General features: G+C 40.6%; 1 protein-coding gene across 5 annotated transcripts in view; it reads left to right on the top strand.

The window, feature by feature from the left end:
* The window catches only part of setd5 (SET domain containing 5), a 62,876-nt gene extending 42,614 nt beyond the window's left edge, over positions 1-20,262 (top strand). For 3 of the 5 annotated variants that reach the window (XM_034868183.1, XM_034868182.1, XM_034868181.1), the window contains exons 19-25: positions 11,810-11,866; positions 11,981-12,466; positions 12,873-12,965; positions 15,246-15,532; positions 15,941-16,062; positions 17,840-17,928; positions 18,400-20,262. In XM_034868183.1, the coding sequence (XP_034724074.1) occupies positions 11,810-11,866; positions 11,981-12,466; positions 12,873-12,965; positions 15,246-15,532; positions 15,941-16,062; positions 17,840-17,928; positions 18,400-18,969 (1,704 nt within the window). In that variant the 3' untranslated portion in view covers positions 18,970-20,262. Of the gene's footprint in view, positions 1-11,809; positions 11,867-11,980; positions 12,467-12,868; positions 12,966-15,245; positions 15,533-15,940; positions 16,063-17,839; positions 17,929-18,399 lie in introns of those variants that run through there. The other 2 variants (XM_034868184.1, XR_004656180.1) reach the window with 2 other exon arrangements.
* The last annotated feature ends 513 nt before the right edge of the window (positions 20,263-20,775 follow it).

Here is a 20,775-nt window from a genome sequence, read left to right as displayed (position 1 = left end):
TATATATGAAAAGGTAATTTTTGAAGATGCATGTATTCATATAGTACTATCAATCCAGGCTAAAGGTAATGACAATGACTGCATGTTGTTTCCTCCAAATGTAAGGTTGTGGTTGACTAGCAGGGCCAGTTGTTTGTTTGATATATTGATCAGACCTGCATGTCACACGCACTAGCGGCCAACTCTGTGCATCCGAGAACAATTAAATCAGTTTAAATTACGTTAGATCAGACACAGACTTCTGTTGTAGATTATTGTTATGTTTCCAGAGTCGCAGTTACAAACCGTAATGTTAGTTGGGATGGACGGACGCCTTGTTTCTTTATGCTAAATATATTAGCTTTAGCCTGGCTCGTGGCAGCTTTCTGCGGGGGAAATGGCTGGAAGACTTTGTGATTATGTTGCATTAATCAGGTCATTTAGTTTGTATTTGCAGCAAACATAAAACACTGATTACTTTAGCTTCACTGACTACCCATCGAAAACTGTGCATCACTGTGTCAGCGGCAGCTGCCGCCTACGGTACTTTTCTACACACGGAGAGCCTCACTTCCCATGACAATAAAACCCCGTCGGACTAACGTCACAAACACACGTTGCCCACATGGCCGTCTGTCTTAAAAGGGAAGGGTCGGCAGGTAATAATCATGAAAAGAAGAAAGTGAAAGTTTACTTTTTTATCGAGCGGCAAAATATTGTTAGCGTCAACATTGCAACGGTCAATGCGCACAATGCAATGTCAATGCTAAAACACAATATCATTCAGCCCCACGGCAAACGATTGAGACAACTCTAGCAAGATGATTTTTTTTTTTTTTTTTTAAGATAATTTGAAATTTGTTTGCAACAGTGGAATTAGAGTCATTTGGTGTAAGGTTGGCATTAGCCGCTTTTTGACGGCAGGAACCTTCACATGAAACCTTCTAAATGAACTTGCGTTTTGACCACAAATTAAGTTCCGGGGATTTTTTCCCAGGCCTTTTTACCCCCAAGAGAAATACCTGATCTGAGGGCAGTACTTTTTGAAAGTTCAGGAGCCTTTGGGGTGGGGTTTATGCGGATGACCGTAGTAGATTTGTCAAATTCAACAAAGTTGTACAACTATATAATTTAATAGGTTGTAGGGACGGGTTTGGGAGGAGAGAGGAAGGGGTTTTTATTTTTATTAAATTTCTCTCAGTTTAAAATATTCTAAATAAATAACAATGTTCTAAGGAAATATGATAAATGGGTTTGGAATTATTTGTACAACTGAAATCATTTTTTTAAATTTCTGGGCAAAAGTACCGAAGAAAGTACCGTTGTGTAACGGAAACCGAGTTTCAGGTATCGGTACTGATAGTGGTTCAGATGCAAAAGGTTCCCAACCCTAATCTCATCGATAGCTTTATTCATAAAACAAGGGAGTACTCTAGTATTGATTTCCGATGAAGGGAGAACATTTTTTTTTTGAAGAAGAAGACACACTTAGTTAATCCTGCAAGTGGAAATGACATTAAAAGTAAAATTGGGCTTTGCGATTGGCTTCCCTACTGTCGCCTTTTTTTTCCACTTTTTTTGTAAAGAGAGACACAATTCCACGAGCAAGCAGCCCAACGGAGCTGCCAGCTGCAGAGTCATTGTGCTGTAAGCTAAGGCAAGTGAAGAGAGAGAGAGCTGAAGAACGGAGCTGTGAATAAGAGAAATAAAAATGTAATTCTCTGATTGTTTAACAGCGGTTGCTTTTTAAAGCACAAATAAATTATCATCAAACACTCAAAAGATGCTTTTGTGGAGACAGATGCTCTCATAGTGTAATTATCCTCTGCATTTCAACTCTGGTATTGCTTTAGAAACAAACAAGGGGTTCTAAGAACAATTCTCTTTGATTGAAAGAGAGAGATTCATGCCTGTCATTAAATACATGAACTGAGTACAGTGTACGAGGCAGGAGCCCTTTTCATTCTAAAGAAAGTTGCTTAGTGACACACAAAGCCACCATGGAGCCAAAAATGACCCAGAAGACCGGCACTGCTTACGCACTGTATGTCCCGTAGAGCAGGCGCATTGGAGACCTCTGACCCTAGCCGGCCAGTTGCGGTTTAGAAAAATTTAAATTATGAACTGCAGTCTGCAGACGTGTGTCTCAAGCAAGATAGAGTGGTGATGGTTTGAAAACTTATTTTCCATTGGTTTTCTGTAGGATTGCACAATTACGGCAAAAATGATAATCACGATTATTTTGATCTATGTTGTGATCACGATTATTATCACGATAATTGATTGATTTTAACCTAAACAAATTTTATAGTCACGTAGACTATAACGGCCTTCACATCCATATTGTGCTACATTCCTCTTATGTTGAAGTTGTATGTTGTACATACATACAGCTGCAACACATGTAAATGAAAATATATCTGAAATATATAGCCTAGGATAAAAATAAAAATAAAATGTGTATCTCTGTGAAAGCTCCTTCACTTGTTTTCAACAATAACTGATTAAAAGAGCTAGGAAGAGAGGGGGCGTGTGATGGACATACTCGGAGTGACTGCTGACTAATTATGAATAGGTCCAGCGGGCTCTGTCTCACACGCTGTACTCTACGAACTGAAGTCAGTTGTATTTAATAACTTCTTCTGTTTTTTTTGCCTTGGCGGCCGAAATAGCAGTTATCAGTGGAAACACTGGTACAAATACAAGTTTGCCTCTCATGCTTAACAATATACAGCTGTGTTAATGACAATTTAAACTGTGGCCAAATTTCAGAAGCTTGACACCGGCGCTGTTGCCGCTCTGTCTCTATTGGGGAGCCTGTGTGAATGAATGCGGAAAGTAAGAGGAAGAAAGAAGAAATGGGTCATGTTACGTAAAATTCAACCTTATCAATATAAACAACATTGCTTCGTTTGTGGAGAGGCAGCGGATGCGACCTAGAGGAAAAATATTACTCGCACCCTAGAGCCCTGTGAGCTAACAGACACCAGCTAGCACCAACTAGCACTGGTCACTGCTGTTGTCTGGAAAACAACACAAACGGGACAAAATGTTGCGTTTACTAGTAAACTGGTAAACCTTGAGACCAACTTGATAACCTACTGCTATCTGTTGAATTTTCCCCACGTTACGCTGTCCTCTGTGACTGTCTACATCTAGAAACTAAGCTGCGCAGTAAAAGGAACAACTGACTGGCTCATGATCAGACGGTGGTTTACGGAGCGGTAGATGGGCTTTGCAAGAAAAGTCAGCGTTCTATGAAATGACGCATTTAGAAACAAATCGTTCGATTACGCAAATTTGAAGGTGGGAAGCCAAAATCAAGATCGTGATTAAAATTTGATTAATTGTGCAGCCCTAGTTTTCAGTGTTTTTTCTCTAAATGGAACCTGGGTCCCTGCAATCCAACATCATGTAAATCAATCCAAAATTCCTGGACCTCACAAGTCCATATGACATGAAGTCATTGGCCGTCCTCTGTTTTACATTTCCAACAATTAGGAGTGTCTTTCAATCCAAGTCTAAACAATCTGGAGGGAGTCCAATAGAAGTGATGGATGATCTTGAACTGAACAAGGCACACCCTCACATCGTGTGACATACAGTGAGGTTTGGGGTTGTTTTCTCTTCAGCTGTGGAGGGAATTATGAACTGTTCAAAATACCAACAAATTTTGGCACAAAACCTTCTGGCTTTTGTTAGAAAGCTGAAGATGAAGAGGAAGTTCACCTTTCAGCATGACAACACATTAAAATCTACAAAAGCATGGCTTCACCAATAGAAGATTAACGTTTTCGAATGGCCCGGCCAGAGCCCAGACCTGAATCCAGATGAACAGCTGTGGGGTGATCTTAATAAGGCTGTGCACAGGCGATGTCCTCACAATATGACAGATTTGGACTCTTTTGCAAAGAAGAGTTGCCACGTCAAGATGTGCCATGCTCTTACCCAAAAATACTGAGTGCTGTAATAAAATTAAAAGGTGCTTCAAGAAAGTATTAGTTTAAGGGTGTGCACACTTATGCATCAATGTTATTGTAGGTTTTAATTTCCCCCCTCAAAGATTTCAGTTTGTTTACAACTGAATTGTTCACGTTACAGGTCACATTAAAGGTGGAAAAAGTTCTGACTTTATTTATCGTTCGTCTCATTTTTTTACATCACAAATACCTGGATTTTATATCCACTGTAGTTTTAAAATGTCTTCAAATTCTGTCTCACTCCTCCATCATCCAAAATGCTCACATCCCTTTGTCATGTCTTCCTGTGGGCTGACCAGGCTCCATTCCCCAGGGTCTGAATAAGCATAGAATAATACCCAGAAGCCTCATGACCTTTTCCATATTTCATCAACAACATTTTGGTGCCTTCAGGGTTAAAGAATTGGATTTAAATATCCCCACGGGATGGTGTACTTCAAAATCGGGAGACACAATGCTTTTATTAGGGGTCCAAGCCCGAGGATGCGTGCACTGCAGTAATCGCAAGGTGATGGTGGCACTATAGCAGAATAAAACACGTTTGACCCTATAACTCCCAAACCGTACATCGGATATTAAAAAACCTTATATACGCGTTCCCTGGATCCTACTGAATCTCCTGATATAGCCGCGCCCATTTCCGCCTAGACTTTTATGCATGAAAAATCGTGATTTATCAATAACCAACTTTTTCAAACTCCTCCTAGACAATGCAACGGAACTTGGCACATAGCACCTTCAGACCGACTTGACACAAAGTTGTATAAAGATTTTTTATAGAATACAAATTGTGCATATTACGCGAAAACACAGACTTTGCCATATCACGGCCAAAATGAATTCTATCAAAGCCAAACTTTGGAATATTACTTGCTATGACCCTCTGAGGCTCTGAAACCAATTTCAAGATTGGCCACTAGGGGGCACTAAAGATACAAAAAGTTTATATCTTATGAACCGCTCATACCATCTAGGCCCACTCCTGAGGTGGTCCCTACAGTGGGGTACTGATTGGTTCAAGTGGGCGTGGCCTATGGGCCAATGTCTGGATTAACCACTTCCACTAAAGTGAATTACTTGAAATTAACAGAGTAGATGTACAATGGGTAACTGACCAGACCAACCAAATATTACACATATAAAAATTATTTTCGCAATATTGCGACAAGTGCAAAAGCAACTTTTACGAACTCGTCCTAGGTTGTGCGACAGATCTGCACAAAACCTTGTTTGTAGCATCTCCAGATGGCCCTGACAAAAATTTGTATAAAGAATTTTGCTACGTTAACGTGTGCGCATTTGACGACCAGACACATTTTCTGTAGTAAGCTACCAAACACAGAGCATATCATATCTCGGACAAATGAAATGGGACCAACACATAACTTGTGGGCTGTGTTGACCATGCCACCCTGATGGTCTGTACCAAATTTGATAAAGATCAGCCATTAGGGGGCGATATAATAAACGTGTATTTGTTTTGTCAAAACGCTCATTGGATTTAAATGGGAAATTTGCAATTGCAGTATCTCCGCCACAATAACTGCTATCAATACCAAACTTGTGATGATTGTTTGGCATGCCGCTCGGAGGCTCTGCACCAAATTTGGTAAAGGTAGGCCATTAGGGGGCGCTATAATCAACTTAACCCTCTGAGCCTGAGACACTCGCCCACGAGTGCAAACAGCACCTCTGATTCATAGTTTAATAATTAATTAACCATACAAGCGATTGACTAACCAATGGTTGCGTTTGAAAGGTAACGAGCTAGCGGTTATGGATGTCTTTTCCTGGTCCTTTTAGCCTCTACAGGTGATTTACTATCCAGCCTGGAACTTCCAGCTTTTTGGGGGGTTGTTGAGCTTTAAATCCTAACCATTACGTCCAAGATATATCCACTTAATGTCCATAATTCATCGCGTTTCGGCTCATTTATGCCGCTAGCTCGCTGCTCCGTGTCTCCTCTGTGTGTGTGTGTGTGTGTGTGTGTGTGTGTGTGTGCGTATGGAAAAAAAGGAAGCAGCCTGCCCATATATGGGAGACAACAACATTCAAAGAGTATGGAAGCTGAAAGATGCCAATACTCCCCAGTCGAACTGGCTATTATGCAATCAAAGATGCTAAACTGATAATAATAAGATATCTACTGTTTTATAGAGCATAATGGCCTCACTGGTTTGAGATTTGGCGTATATATATATTAGATATTATATATTTGACCTCACTGGTTATAGATTTGGCGTATATTTATATTATATGATATATATTTGGGCCTTTTTTGAAGAAATGTAAATGGTATGTGCTTTATATGAGTTATAATGTTTATAATGTTTATTTTTGCATTTAGGAGAACTGTTTTAGACACACAAATGCTTGTGTAGCATTGCTGTGGGTGTAATATCAATAAACATGACATTATTATGTTGATTATTGGCATGAGTAAATGTCATGAGGGTAAAAGCGTCTGGACTTTTTTTCTTTTAAATGTATGTATTTTGTCATCTGTATAAGTTAGAATTATTATTTCTTCACAGTGTGACTCCCAAGATATATGAGAAGTGTTTTAGAGAGTAAAATGGCTTAGGTTTTGCTTATTTGTCTGTGATATCAATACAGATCTGGAAGATTCATGTTCCGTTTTATTTATTTATTTGTCTTTAAGGTCCTACAACCATTTTTAATATTCAAGTGACCTCATTGCAACCCAAATATGCTAATAACCCAGTTTTTCCTGAAAAAAATTATGTTCATGTCTTGACTGTAGACAACGAGGTTGATGTTTTTAAAAGATTTTATATAAAATAAATCCAGACGGAAAATGAACTGTAAAAATGGCCTCAGGGCCCAGAAGGTTAAAACATTTCCCCGGGTCGCTGGGGACGACTTGCGCGGGGAGGCTTGGACCCCATTGTAACTGCGTGCAGTTCTTGTTTTTATTATATGTTGGCAATGAAAGCTTGAGCAATGTAGCAGATGATTTTGAGAAGTTGCAGTGAGGAATATTTTGGGAGCACAATTTTTGGCAGTGCAGAGAGGTAGTGGCCCACACTAACTTTAGCTGTAGCTACGCTATTTGCTTGGGCTGGGAAAAAGAGCTCTACAGCGTACAGATGTGCTGGGCGAGTTGAGTTGTGAAAGCTAACGGAAGCTAGCTGGCATTCGATGACAGCTGACTAGCTTTGTCTCAAAGCTACCAAGTGATTGACAGAGACAGTGAGTACTTGTAAGAGTCTGGCAGTTGTGGCCGACAAAGGTTCAGTCGGGGGTTTGGATGGAGAGTCCACTTAAGTCTACTGTGGTCTGAAGGGATAATCCTCGCTGAATCACGAGCTAGTGGTAACCATTACGGTAGTTTTCCACACAGCGAATCACCTTGCAAATTTTGGCCAGCGAAATTTTGCCTTGGGGGCGTGGTTGTAAAAACAACAGGAAAGACTGCAACAGAAGAGCTGAATAATTTGTGTTTTAGCTAACATCTACAGTAGGGGTGAGGGAAAAGTCAATACACCATAGTATCGCGATATTTTCTGTGGCAATACTGTAGCAATCAGTGTTGGGCAAGTTACTTTTAAATAGTAATTACTAACAGTTAATAGTTACTTTTTTCAAAAAGTAACTAAATTAGACACTCAGTTACAAATTATAAAAGTAACTAGTTACTTTAGAAAGTAACTAATGCATTACTTTCAAGTACATTTTTAAATGCTCAAATGTGACCCCACCTTCACCCCTCTTTAATGGAACTCAAAATACATGTGCATGTTCAGTTATTTATTATAAATCTGAATATTATAATTAAAAGGACACTTAATACATTATTAACAGAAACAATGTACACACATCTTAACTACTTTAACTAGGCTGTGGGACAAAGTGAGACTAGTCACCAATTAAATCCTGTGTATGGAGATATTATGTTTATATATTGGATCCATACAAATAAAACAACTTTTGATATTTATTGCCGCTCAACAGGCCTCAACTGGGAGCGATGGAGCGAAGTAGAAAGTGAGAGATTTACGGTGATTATCTTCGGAGCTAGTAGCCCAATCTCAAAAATCTCATCTTGCCCAATTAGGGCGAATTTCATCTTCATTCGATCTCAATGAGAGCTAACCGGAATATTGTTGTGTGGACTTCAACTAAAACAGTTTGTTTTAGTAAGTGATGCTAATACACATTTTTCCTCTAGTATTTGGAGAAACCAGCAAAGATCTGTATATTTTCAAATATTATGGTCTTTTAGTTGTTGTTTCCGGACAGAGTGAAGAAAATATTTAGATAGATAAAAATCAGTTTAAAGAGGTTTCATTTTGCCTAAAATCCTATAACCTAAAGTGCCTGTATTTGCTAAATCACCACACACACATCTCATAAAGAAGGCATGCTAAGTATGCAGGTTAACAGTCTGGCAGATGCATTCAGTAACTCTAAGCCTTCCAACTGCCCACAAACTAACGGTATAAAGCCCTCCTAAAAGGATAGGTAGTTATTCAATGTGCACTGTTTTGCACGGTTTGCACTGAACTGTATTTCATTAAATGTATATACATGTGTGTGTGTGTGTGTCCTTTGCCAATCACACCTATGCAAGATACAAATTCCCCAGTTTAACATTTCCCAAAAGTGTTTTTTATGTAACAGGCAGACACACTGAACTGTGTTACCCCTGCAACACCAGCAGCCCTGATCCTGTCACGTTGCTTTATGCCTCAACGGACTAATTTGCCTAATTTTCACAGGTCTTAAGACTGCTGTGGAAACGCAGATAAAAAGGGGCTGAAGAAACTTTGTGCACTAAAGTCAAAAAGTAGCCACATATACAGTTTCTGACACTTGTCGGTCAGAGTTCACATGACATTAGGATTGTCAATTGATAAAAAAATAAAATGTAATCAACTTAACTACTGTCATGGCCTTTGATTAATCACAATTAATCGTAAATTTAAAATACTAGAATTTACTTGTAAACTTCCAGTGTTGTAATTAATGGCAATAACCAGAAGAAAGGAAAGAGGTAGCATGGAGCTCACAAAATCAACCCTGGGTAATTGTAACCACAGAGATACAGGCTTGAATAAACATGGGGAGACCCATCCATTTTTCCATATTTTTCTAAACGTTCAGAGAAACAGAAAAGTTATGCTCAACAATCTGGTTTAAGCAAGGGAAACCCTCATATATTTTATATTTAAACTGCTTAACAATGGGGATATTAGCAGGGATGATTGAATTGCGAGCAGGATCATTTAAATGAAGCAGTGCAGACTTTGACCAGTTTATTTTAAAGCCTGATAAGCTGCCATACTCCTTGCATAATGGTAGGTGAGGAAAAGACTGAGAGGGGTTTTCTAAAAAAATAAAAATAAATCATCCACAAATAGTGAGGTGATGCTGTGTATTACAAATGCATATTGATGACACCATAATCAATAGGAGAATAGCTTGAGCCAGAGGCTCTAGAGAGAGGACAAATATTGCAGGATTCAAGGGGCAGCCTTGTCGAGAAGATCTAGAAACTGGAAACAAAGAGGAGGCGGTGCGTCTGTTTAAGACTCTGAGGGGTTAGAATACATAACTTTAATTCTAATGAAAGTGTTACCAAAGCCGATCACCTCTAAGACTGACCATAGAACTGACCACTCGAGCCTATTTAAGGCTTTCATTGCAACAAGAGGAAGAAGTGACATTGCCGCATCAACCATGTGGAGAAGACGTCTAACAAATATCCTGCCAGTCTTGTTTAAATTAATCCTGTGTGGTCAGAGTTCACTAATTTTGCATTCAGTTCCAGGGGGGTTCACATGAAAGCCTAGTGATTTTCCCTTTTGCGTGTTCTGGACAGCAAACCTTAGTTTCTCTAAAGTGAACAATTTGTCTAAATTAGCGTATTTCTCTGCTGATAATTGAGGCAAGTCACGCTGATTCGACCAGCTGTCTCAGTGGGTTTTATCCAGTAACCACTGATTCATACAAATTACCACCACAGATTTAATAGCAGGAATAAAATAATAATGTCTTGTTGTAATAGTTAGAAATTAAGAATTCTGTTTCAGAATGTTGTTTATTTCTTTCTTGATTATTGATCGGTCCAAGGCTATTTGGTCAGTAAAATTAGTTTTCGCCAATGGGTCTAATCTGGTGAGGTTAGCTTCAAGGTTTTGTAGTTGAAGTGATCTAGCATTCTGCGCATGAAAGCAGAATAGTATGGTGTTTTTATGTTTTTTTTATAAACTTTTTATTGCGTCCCACAATATCTTGGGTCTTCTACAGAGCCAACATTAATGTCTGCAAATATCTGGAATTCTGCTATAAACTAAGTGATTCATTTTTCAGTGAATAGGTATTAAAGCGCCACCTAGCAGCACAGACAGGCTAGGGTGGTGTCGCAGAGAACCCCCCCTTATGGTCAGACAATGCCATTGGAAGTAACACTGCTTTATCAATTGAATTAAATAATTGAGGTGATGAAGAAAGAAAATCTATTCTGGAAAAAGATTTGTCTACCTTAGAAAAAGGAATAATTCTTACAGGTGGGATTAACCAAATATCTATAAAAACCAAGCTGCTAGCCCATGATAGCCGGAAGGCTAACTCTCAAAATAGGTCTGTGATCGAGATTTGACAACAGCAGCCCATACTTACCTGGGTGCTACAGCAACTGATTCCACACTAAATTGAAATTAAAATATACTAATTTCTCATCAACAAACAAAAGAAACAAAAAGCACTAAAGGACAGATCTGTCATTCAAAAACGTGCATGCCGTCTCCGTGGCAACAAGAGGACGGGGCGCAGCCCGCCCCCCGTAATCTTTATCATCCCCAGCGGAGGTAAAAGTACTTTAGATCTCCACTGTTGCCAGGTAGAGCAATGTTAAAAATCATCATGATTTTAGTAGAAGAGTTGTTCTTTGGGTTATCACTGCAAATTTGGTGGGCTCTTATAATCTCGATCTGAGCATCTGTCAATTTTGTGAACCACTTAGGCAGAAAGCGCGAGAGATATTGAATAGCATTAGAGCCTTCTGTCCCCTCTTTCCGCCCCACAATGCGGATTGGGGCGGCTGTGGCTCAGTGGCAGAGTGGTTGCCTGCCAATCGGAAGGTTTGTGGTTCGATCCCCGCCCCTGCAGTCATTGTCGAAGTGTCCTTGGGCAAGGCACTGAACCCCTAGTTGCCCCCGGTGCTGCGCATCGGAGTGTGAATGTGTGTGAATGTTTATCTGATGAGCAGGTGGCACCTTGTACGGCAGCCCCGGCCACAGTGTATGAATGTGTGTGAATGGTGAATGTTCCCTGTAGATGTAAAAGCGCTTTGAGCAGTTGTTAAGACTGGAAAAGCGCTATATAAATACAGCACATTTACATGTTGCATCTTTGGTTTCTGTCCTCCATATCTGATGACTCCAGCTCTTAAAAAGTGTGGGTTTTGTCCTTGTTTGCCATTCTGCTTTAAATATTCCAGCACAAAGTGTATATTGGAGCTGGAACCAAATAACACAACTATTTGGCAAGGTTGGACCAGGAGCTATACCTTAAGCCGCCATCTCTGTTGAGCCGATCACGTGACTCTGCTATTCAAAATTATATCTTGAGAACATTGTTTATCATTGAAGATAAACTCCTGTTTGTAAGTAGATTAACCTTTTGGTCAGAGTGAGGTAATTACATCTTCATTTTAAATTAAACACTGATGAGAACTGATAGACTTTAACACCAACATACCAATAAAACCTAATTTGCTGTTAATCTGCCTGGGAAGACTGTCCTAATCAAATTATTAATATTTGGGACACACCATTTGTGATTGACACTATGAAGTTTCTAATAACTTTTGCTTTTCTCTTTAGAACATATCATCCCCTGAGGCATCTCCTATTCACGGCCCAGAGTCCATCTCTCCTGAGGTATGTTCCTATCTCTCTACTACTAATCCTAATTGCTGATGCAAACAATTCTATTCACGGCTGACTTGTTCCTCAAATGCTTATAATGAATTTTTTCCTCTGTTCTTTCTTCAGCCATGTCTTCAGACGGACTTTGACATCCCTCGGCCTCAGTTCCCTGACTTGTCACTCCCCTCCAGCTTGGAGAGCCCTGTGGCTGTGACCTCAGAGGACTTTTCCCTTCCTGGAGGCCCTTCAGGCCACGATTCCCAGGGCCCATCATTTGTAGGGAACAGTTCCCTTAACCCAGTGTCCTGTCCTTCCTCAGACCTAACCTCCCAAAACAGGGAGCAGGCTTTCAGGACAGAGTTTAACCTCATATACACCTGCTCGCCACTCAACGCAAATCTGGGGAACCCTGTGGCCATGGACCGCCACCTCTCCCAGTCAGAAGGTGGTTTTTCCCCAGCAGAGTCCTTTCACAGTTCCGTAAGCGGTCAGGGGCTGCAGGGAGATGTGGGCCCCGGTTCCATGTCACCATACGGCGAGCTTCACTATGGGGGAATTTACCCGGATAGTTGCACACCTCCTCATACCAGCAACCCACCACAAAAGAAGAAGGCAAGTTCTCCACATCTTAATGATAAGAATGTGAAAAAAAATTGAATCGGGTAGTTTTTCAGCGTTTCATCTGTTCTTCTCAAGCACGAATGACTTTGAGTGTGATATGTGCAAACAGAAAAGCCAAACCTCATAATGTGCTTTTCCCCTTGCTCTGTGTTTGCTCGTTGACTTTGTCTTAAATATATCAATTGGTCCCTTGTGTCAGGGGGTCAAATTCAAAAGCAACAGCCATTTAAAAACATATTTAACTATTTTATGTTTTTATCTGAAATGATTACGACTCTGTAGCTTTGACCCTTCCTCCCCCCTTCCCTCCCCCTCCTTTCCCTCAGTCCCCTTCCTCCCCCTCGCTGCTCCTTGAAACTTTTTGCCAAGTCTCTCTTCCACTTTTCTTCCAAGGCAGAGGGCCAACCAGCATACCATTAGTCTGCTGACAGGGAAGCCAGATTACCAGGCTATAGCTGTAAGAAGTGAATACAAGCCAGTACAAAATATGGTGAATATTCTCCCTACAACTACATCTTTAGAAGTGTGCATGTAAATATTGTTTCTTTGCATCTGCATACAACAACCACCCCATGCTCCGACCGCTCCGTCTTCTCCCCTCCTCCAAACCTGCATTGAATTACGACTCTATAGTTTTGAGCAGCAATTTTAAGTTGTGCCATTTTGGTCAAATTCATTGAAGTGTGTTAAGCTTCATCCATTGCTTTCAACACAAGGTGAGATGGTTCATGAATTCTCATGATGGTGTGAGAAGCCCATGTCTCTTTTCAGTATATCATTCATGGCTCTTTACAAACTTTGATCAACGGTCCGTCCACCTCTACTATAAGCACTATCACAAGGCAACATGGGAAGTTCCAGCTCTCAGGTTAAATTAAGGATGTATTTCTTGCACTGTAATGTATTTATCACTAGGCAAATGTAATGTTAAACTGAACTAACATGTATATACAGCTGGTCACATCACATAGTCCTGTACATGTCAGGGCTGAAACAATAGCATTGTTGACTCAGAACTCAGCATATGTCAGACAGGTCAGGCTAGATTTCCTGAGTGAAGATAAGCTTAACATAAAATACCGGTTCTTTCATATATGCCCACTAAATAATTCATAGGAACAAATAACAATTGTCCTTACAAAGTGTCCACTATTAAGATTCCCACTTGCAAAGCAGCTAAAATAAATTAGTGGTTCAGTGGTACATTGGAAGGCCAATGTAAATAGGTGGGTTTTGAGCCTGTTTTTGAATATAGTAATTGAAGGGGCATTTCTAATGTATTGTGGCAATTGGTTTCACAGCTTAGGTCCAGCAACAGAATAGCATTGTGTACAATCTGGTCTAAAAGTTAACCTAAGTGACTCAGAAACTATGGTTTATTGCAATCTAAATGTGATTTTTATAGCCTCAGCCATTGGTTATGTCAGTTATAATAACATTAAACTCACCCTAGTAATTGCTGAGATCTTGAGATGTGGCAACATTGCTGAAAATGGGCACTGGACACTAGCAGTAAACAAGCCAATAGATGAGCAATATTTTCTAAACCACCATATTTGGGTAAAACCAATGTGAGTGCACTTGAAATGTTGAAATGCCACTAGCTCCTTATTGCACAGAAAAACTAGTGTAACTACAGTAGGCCAAACATCGAAACATGGGTGGTTATAACGGACAGTTTGGGTATTACTTTTACCATTGACATTTTTTTTCTCTTTAAATGTTTGACTAACCTACTGCATGTTTCTCATCTCAGCAATTTTTTTTTAATCATTCACAATGTTACCAAAACCAGTGATGACCCCAGCTATAAAAAAGTGCAATTAACCATAATTTGAAGGTAAATGGGAACAGGCAAGCTTTTTGATACACAAATATAGCTTTGGTTTGACCTGATTTATAGGAAGCTTTAACAACAAACAAATACTGAATTTATGTCCGATGCATTGAAAACAAACTCAAAAAAGCTACTGACATGTCTAGCAGGACACTTATAGTGTTGTGTCCAATGAAGACATCATTGATACTTGATGCTTGGTGGTTATTTCAGACTCTGACTTCCAGTCTTTGTGACACACAGCTGCCTTCTGCAGATTCCCCTTTATGTAATATGTTATTGCAAAAAGATCCATCCATCACCAGTATCTGACTGTGTGGTCATCATCCCAACTCCCCTGTCTCTTTCATATACCCCCCTCCCTACTCCCACAAGGCTGTTCTGTGTCATGATGACATTAAGCTGGGATGAGTGCTCTCATTCATTGTTAATAGTTGAAGTGTGTGTATATGTTTTGTGTGTGCTTGAACTTTTTGTAAAGTTTATATGAGTGTTTGTGTAGTTGTTGTTTTAGCGTGGTTGCATATGGTGTGGTGCGTTTAAAGATGCCTGCTCTTTTATCAAAGCTGTATGTTACTAACATTCAGAACAAACAGTAATCTACAGTAGGCTACAAGCTTTTCTCATGACTACGTGTGTGTTAATGGAATGGATCAAAAAAGAGATACAGTGTAATTTTCATGTCAAAGGCGACTTCCATGGTTTTTCATTTTGTTGCATTGATTAGTTGTAAATACTGTTTCCAGGTGAGTATTCTCTGGTGTGGTGCATGCAGTCATCACTTAGTGCAGTTTTGGTGAATGATGTGATTCAGTCAGCGGCTCAGCATCAGTGTAAATGACATGAAGTTGTATGTTAAACATTTACATTAGACTGTGTCAGTCCTTCAACAACAGGTATTTAATAGCACCTCTCCTCCCTATGCTGCCTCAGGTTTCTTTGCTGGAGTACCGCAAGAGGAAGCAAGGCAGCGGCCGTGACTCAGACCCAGCCGGCAGCGGCTTGTCTCTTGGTGCTACCCCCATCAGGCCTGGCTCCCACTACAGCCAAGACTCCCATCATCTTCATTGCCATCAGCAGATGCAGGCCCCAGCCTCTCAGCACAGCTCCTTCTCTTCCTCAACACACACTTTCTCCATCCCACAAATAGAGGAAGTCAGTCCTCCAGACCACCAGGGCTCTTCACTGCAGTCCAGATGCCAGGACAGCAACAATCAGTGGTAAGACGCCCAGAATGATAGCTCACTAAATTTAAACATAGGGCTGCACAATTATGGCCAAAATGATCATCACAATTATTTTAATCAATATTGTGATCACGATTAATTATCACAATTAATTGTTGACTTTAACCCCAAAAAATGTTATAGTCACATAGAACACATCATAACTGCTTTAACATCTATATTGTGCTACGTTCCTCTTACCATTAACCTGCACACACTGGCTACACAAAGATGACAGAGAGCTTGATTGAAATCGGCAAAATACCCCTTTAAGACATATTTTACTATGTGTCCCATCGCCTGGAAGTTCTTAAGTCATGCTTTTAAAGCTGTCTAATATTATGTTCAGGATTTGGTCCTGATCAGAGTTGGCAAATAACCTTTACATTTTTGTTTTCCAAGGATGGTCCCCACTACTGTTGAACGTCTAAGGGAAGGACAGGGGGTCCTGGAGCGAGTGCTTAGAAGCATCAAGATGGAGCGGATTCACAAGAGAAGTGATGGCTCTACAGAGAAGGAATCTGGTATGACGGCATTAGAAACGTTAGGACTCCCTGCAGAGAAATTGGCTTTACAAAGCTACAACTCTGATGTACCAAAAAGAATATTTTTTTTTAACAACTTTTGTGGAAAATGTTATTAAAGTATTTGAACACCCTGCTATTTTGCAAGTTCTCCCCCTTAAAAATCATGGAGGGGTCTGAAATTTTCATCGTAGGTGCATGCCCACTGTGAGAGACACAATCTAAAAAAGAAAATCCGGAAATCACGATGTATGATTTTTTTAACTATTTATTTGTATGATACAGCTGCAAATAAGTATTTGAACACCTGTCTATCAGCTACAATTCTGACCCTCAAAGACCTGTTAGTCTACCTTCAAAATGTCCACCTCCACTCCATTTATTATCCTAAATTAGATGCACCTGTTTAAGATCATTAGCTGCATAAAAACACCTGTCCCCCCATAAAATCATTAAGAGTTCAACTACTAACATGGCCAAGACCAAAGAGCTGTCCAAAGACACTAGAGACAAAACACCTCCACAAGGCTGGAAAGGACTACGGGGAAAGTGTCAAGCAGCTTGGTGAAAAAAGGTCCACTGTTGGATTAATCATTAGAAAATGGAAGAAGCTAAACATGACTGTCAATCTCCCTCAAAGTGGGGCTCCATGCAAGATCTCACCTCACAGGGTCTCAATGATCCTAAGAAAGGTGAGAAATCACCAGAAGTACATGGGAGGAGCTGGTCAATCACCTGAAAAGAGCTGGGACCACTGTTTCCAAGGTCACTGTTGGTAATACACTAAGACGTCATGGTTTGAAATCATGCATGGCACGGAATGTTCCCCTGCTTAAACAAGCATCATGTCAAGGTCCGTCTTAAGTTTGCCAATGACCATTTGGATGATCCAGAGGAGTCATGGGAGAAAGTTATGTGGTCAGATGAGACCAAAATAGAATCTTTTGGTCACTAACGGTGTTTGGAGGAAGAAGAATGATGAGTACCATCCCAAAAACACCATCCCTACTGTGAAGCCTGGGGGTGGTAGCATCATGCTACCTACATTTTCTGCACATGGGTGACTGCACTGTATTAAGGAGAGGATGACCAGGGCCATGTATTGCGAGATTTTGGGGAACAACCTCCTTCCCTCAGAAAGAGCATTGAAGATGGGTCGAGGCTAGCTCTTCCAACATGACAATGACCCGAAGCACACAGCCAGGATAACCAAGGAGTGGCTCTGTAAGAAGCACATCAAGGTTCTGGCGTGGCCTAGCCAGTCTCCAGACCTAAACCCAATAGAGAATCTTTGGAGGGAGCTCAAACTCTGTGTTTCTCAGCGACAGCCCAGAAACCTGACGATCTAGAGAAGATCTGTGTGAAGGAGTGGGCCAAAATCCCTTCTGCAGTGTGTGTGCAAACCTGGTGAAAAACTACAGGAAACATTTTACCTCTGTAAATGCAAACAAATGCTACTGTACCAAATATGAACATTGATTTTCTCAAGTGTTCAAATACTTATTTGCAGCTGTATCATACAAATAAATTGTTTAAATATCATACATTGGGATTTCTGGATTATTTTGATTATGACTCTCATAGTGGACATGCACCTATGATGACAATTTATCAATTTCAGTGATTTCTAAGTGGGAGAACTTGCAAAATAGCAGGGTATTCAAATACTTATTTTCCTCACTGTATAAGTAAACAATTTCTATCTTCATGCTTTAACTTTCCTGATGATGAGTATCTTTTCTAGTGCTGGATTTGACCCCTCTTTTTGTGTTTTCAGATACAGATCGAAATGAGATACATGCCACATCCATGGCTTCTCCCATGAAGAGTCCACATGGATACAGTCCCTCTGTGTACACAAACCAGGTAGCCAATGGCCAGTGAATGATAACATTTCAGTTGGTTTTCAATGATCATATGATGCATTTTGGCAGCATTTTTCATTTGAAGTTGATGCCATGGATGCCATAGAATTTATAAGCATTTTCTAAACTATAACATTTACATGAACTCAATAATAATTGAGTTGGAATCCTGCATTTTTGAACATTGTGTATATATAATATAAATTAGACAGAAGTATAAAATAAAAGGTTTATAGTTTAGCAATATTTTCAATATTCATTGATTTTAGTCCCACAAACACAAGATGCATATTTATTTACTTTGTAAATTAAACTCATTGATAATTTGTACCATATAATACTTGCATTTTGTAACCATGGGAATGTTTCATACCAATACCATGTTTTCTACATAACAATAAATACAGCCTTAGAATTATGCTACACCAAAGATTGAGTGTGTGTGTGTGTGTGTGTTTTCTGTATGTTCAAGTCATCAGAAAGCCACCGGCAGACTGACAGCCCGTCGTTCCTTCAGCAAACCTCCAACTCTCCATTCCGAGGTTCCTACAGTCCATCATCAGGCCAGAGCTTTTACCCACGCCTCTCCATCTCTCACGCTGAAGTGTTGCAGGACCACCCTCCATCCTCCTATCCCGGGGGCACCACCACCCCCACTTCCTCCTCAGACTCCAGGCAGTCAGTGTGCTCTATAAACCAGAAAAGTGGCAGCAGTAACTTGGATGGAGGTCATGGATACAGCAACCCCTTAAAAGCGAGCCTTTTGAACATCAGCAGTCTGGTAGGGACTCCCACCCCGGGACACAGGGCCCACGGGCAGACTAAGATAGACTCGGGCGCCCAGGCCTCCAGAGAATGTCAGCAGCAGGTATCTCGTGGCCTGAAGTCTGGCAGCCCGGGCCAGGCGGCACTGCAGGCTGGCTCCAGGTTGCTGTCGGCCACTGGACCGACACACTACCCGCAGCGGGGGACAACTCTCAGTCAGTTCCAGCACTCCCCCCTTCAGGGACCTGGAGTAAGGACACAGTCAGGAAGCTTTTAGGACGTGTGTGTGTGTGTGTGTGTGTGTGTGTGTGTGTGTGTGTGTGTGTGTGTGTGTGTGTGTGTGTGTGTGTGTGTGTGTGTGTGTGTGTGTGTGTGTGTGTGTGTGTGTGTGTGTGTGTGTGTGCGCGTGCGCGTGCGCGTGCGTGTGCGCGCACGTGCTGCGATCCCCCTTAAAGCTGCGTTGTAATGGGGAGCAGAGAGTTTGGGGAGGGAAAATGTACAGACCTAAGAGGAGCAAGAACTTCTTTAAGAATTTCTCCTTTCTTTATTTCTTTTGTTCTGTTTCTCTCTTTTCAGAAAAAAAAAATCAAATGACCACATTCTGCACAAAGCTAGTCTTTGACTTTGGACATTACAGAATCAGTGGAAAAAGCGATTGGGTTGATACATTCTAATAAAACAAGAAATCACATGTAACTTGAAATTTTCCCATGTTTCCTCATGTGCCGGACTGTGCAAACAGACTCAATAATGTCGGAAAGTAAAACCTTCCACACAAATGTCTGTACAAAGTTACTAAAAGCCGTACCTCTCGCCATGGTCCCAGGTTGGAGAAATACATATGTAACTGAAAGCAAAAATTGTTTTATTTTTTTATTTTATTTTTGTCAATGTTACTTGTTTGATTTGGCAAGGGGCCGAGTCTGTGCTGCAGTAAATAAGTGTTTGATTTGGAAATGATGCAAGCAAAGACCACATGTTAATCATCCGTTCTAAAGATGAATTAGAGAGGTGGGGAGGAAGGGTTCTCCCTGGATAGGATCATTCCATGTCAATGTCAGCTTCCGTGTTCTCTCACTAAACATGACAACAGCCCTTTTCTCTTGAGGTCCTCCGTTGGATCCAATGTTTTGTTTTCTGTTCTCCTATCCCCACTGAACTGTTTTGATTTCACATTAGGACTATTTTGCTGTAAACCTCTGATATTGTACTTAAGACATACAAGTCTTATGATTCATGGTGCTGCATTCTTGTTTTTCCAATAAATTTGAAATCCAGTTATGTTCCCCACATTTGGCTGCATTCATCTTGTCATAACAGTTATAAATAATTTTTATTTTCTCCAAATTTATATTAATCATATATTATAGTGATGGAATGCAGGAATGAATAAGAGGAGAATAATCCAACTTTAATTCTGAGTAAAAATGTTGGGTTTGAATGTTTTTTTTCCTGCAGAATTTTAAATATATATGTATGTTTTTTTTCCAGTCCTTGCATTCCGTATGACCAATAAAACCAGGAAAGGGATCTCTGAAGGAGTGTTTGGATTGTTTATAAAACCTAGATTAAATAAAGCTGCTTTATTCTCCTGTAAGAGCTCCTTCTATTTCCACAGAAAGAAGTGTTCTCCTGGCCACCTGGTGAGACCGCAAACCTACGTTAAGCTGACCACTAGGCGGCAGCAGGAGTCGCCTACTCCTCCCTCTGAGACTTTTATTCTGGATCGGCCAGTCATGAGACTGCACCCCACCTTCCACTACACCTACTCCCCCCCCCCCCCCCCCCCCCCCCCCCCCCCCCCCCCCCCCCCCCCCCCCCCCCCCCCCCCCCCCCCCCTATAACATAAAAGGGACTCATGTTACAGGAATTTTTAAAAGATTGAAAACATAAAGTTCTGACTCATTATTAACCAGCACCTTAAAATGTAATAAGTAAGGCCTAAAAGAAACCTACGACAATATGTATGATTATGTGTTCTTGTATGGGAAGAAATGTGATATATTGTATGGAGAACAACATGTAGTTCACTGAATTTATTGCATGAATAATGTTTTCAGGGTTTAGGTGACCAACTATGTCA

Source organism: Etheostoma cragini, chromosome 4 (genome assembly GCF_013103735.1).
Source record: "Etheostoma cragini isolate CJK2018 chromosome 4, CSU_Ecrag_1.0, whole genome shotgun sequence".
NCBI lineage: Eukaryota > Metazoa > Chordata > Actinopteri > Perciformes > Percidae > Etheostoma > Etheostoma cragini.
Note: the sequence above shows the minus strand (reverse complement) of the source record. Positions and strands in the feature narration are given on the sequence as shown.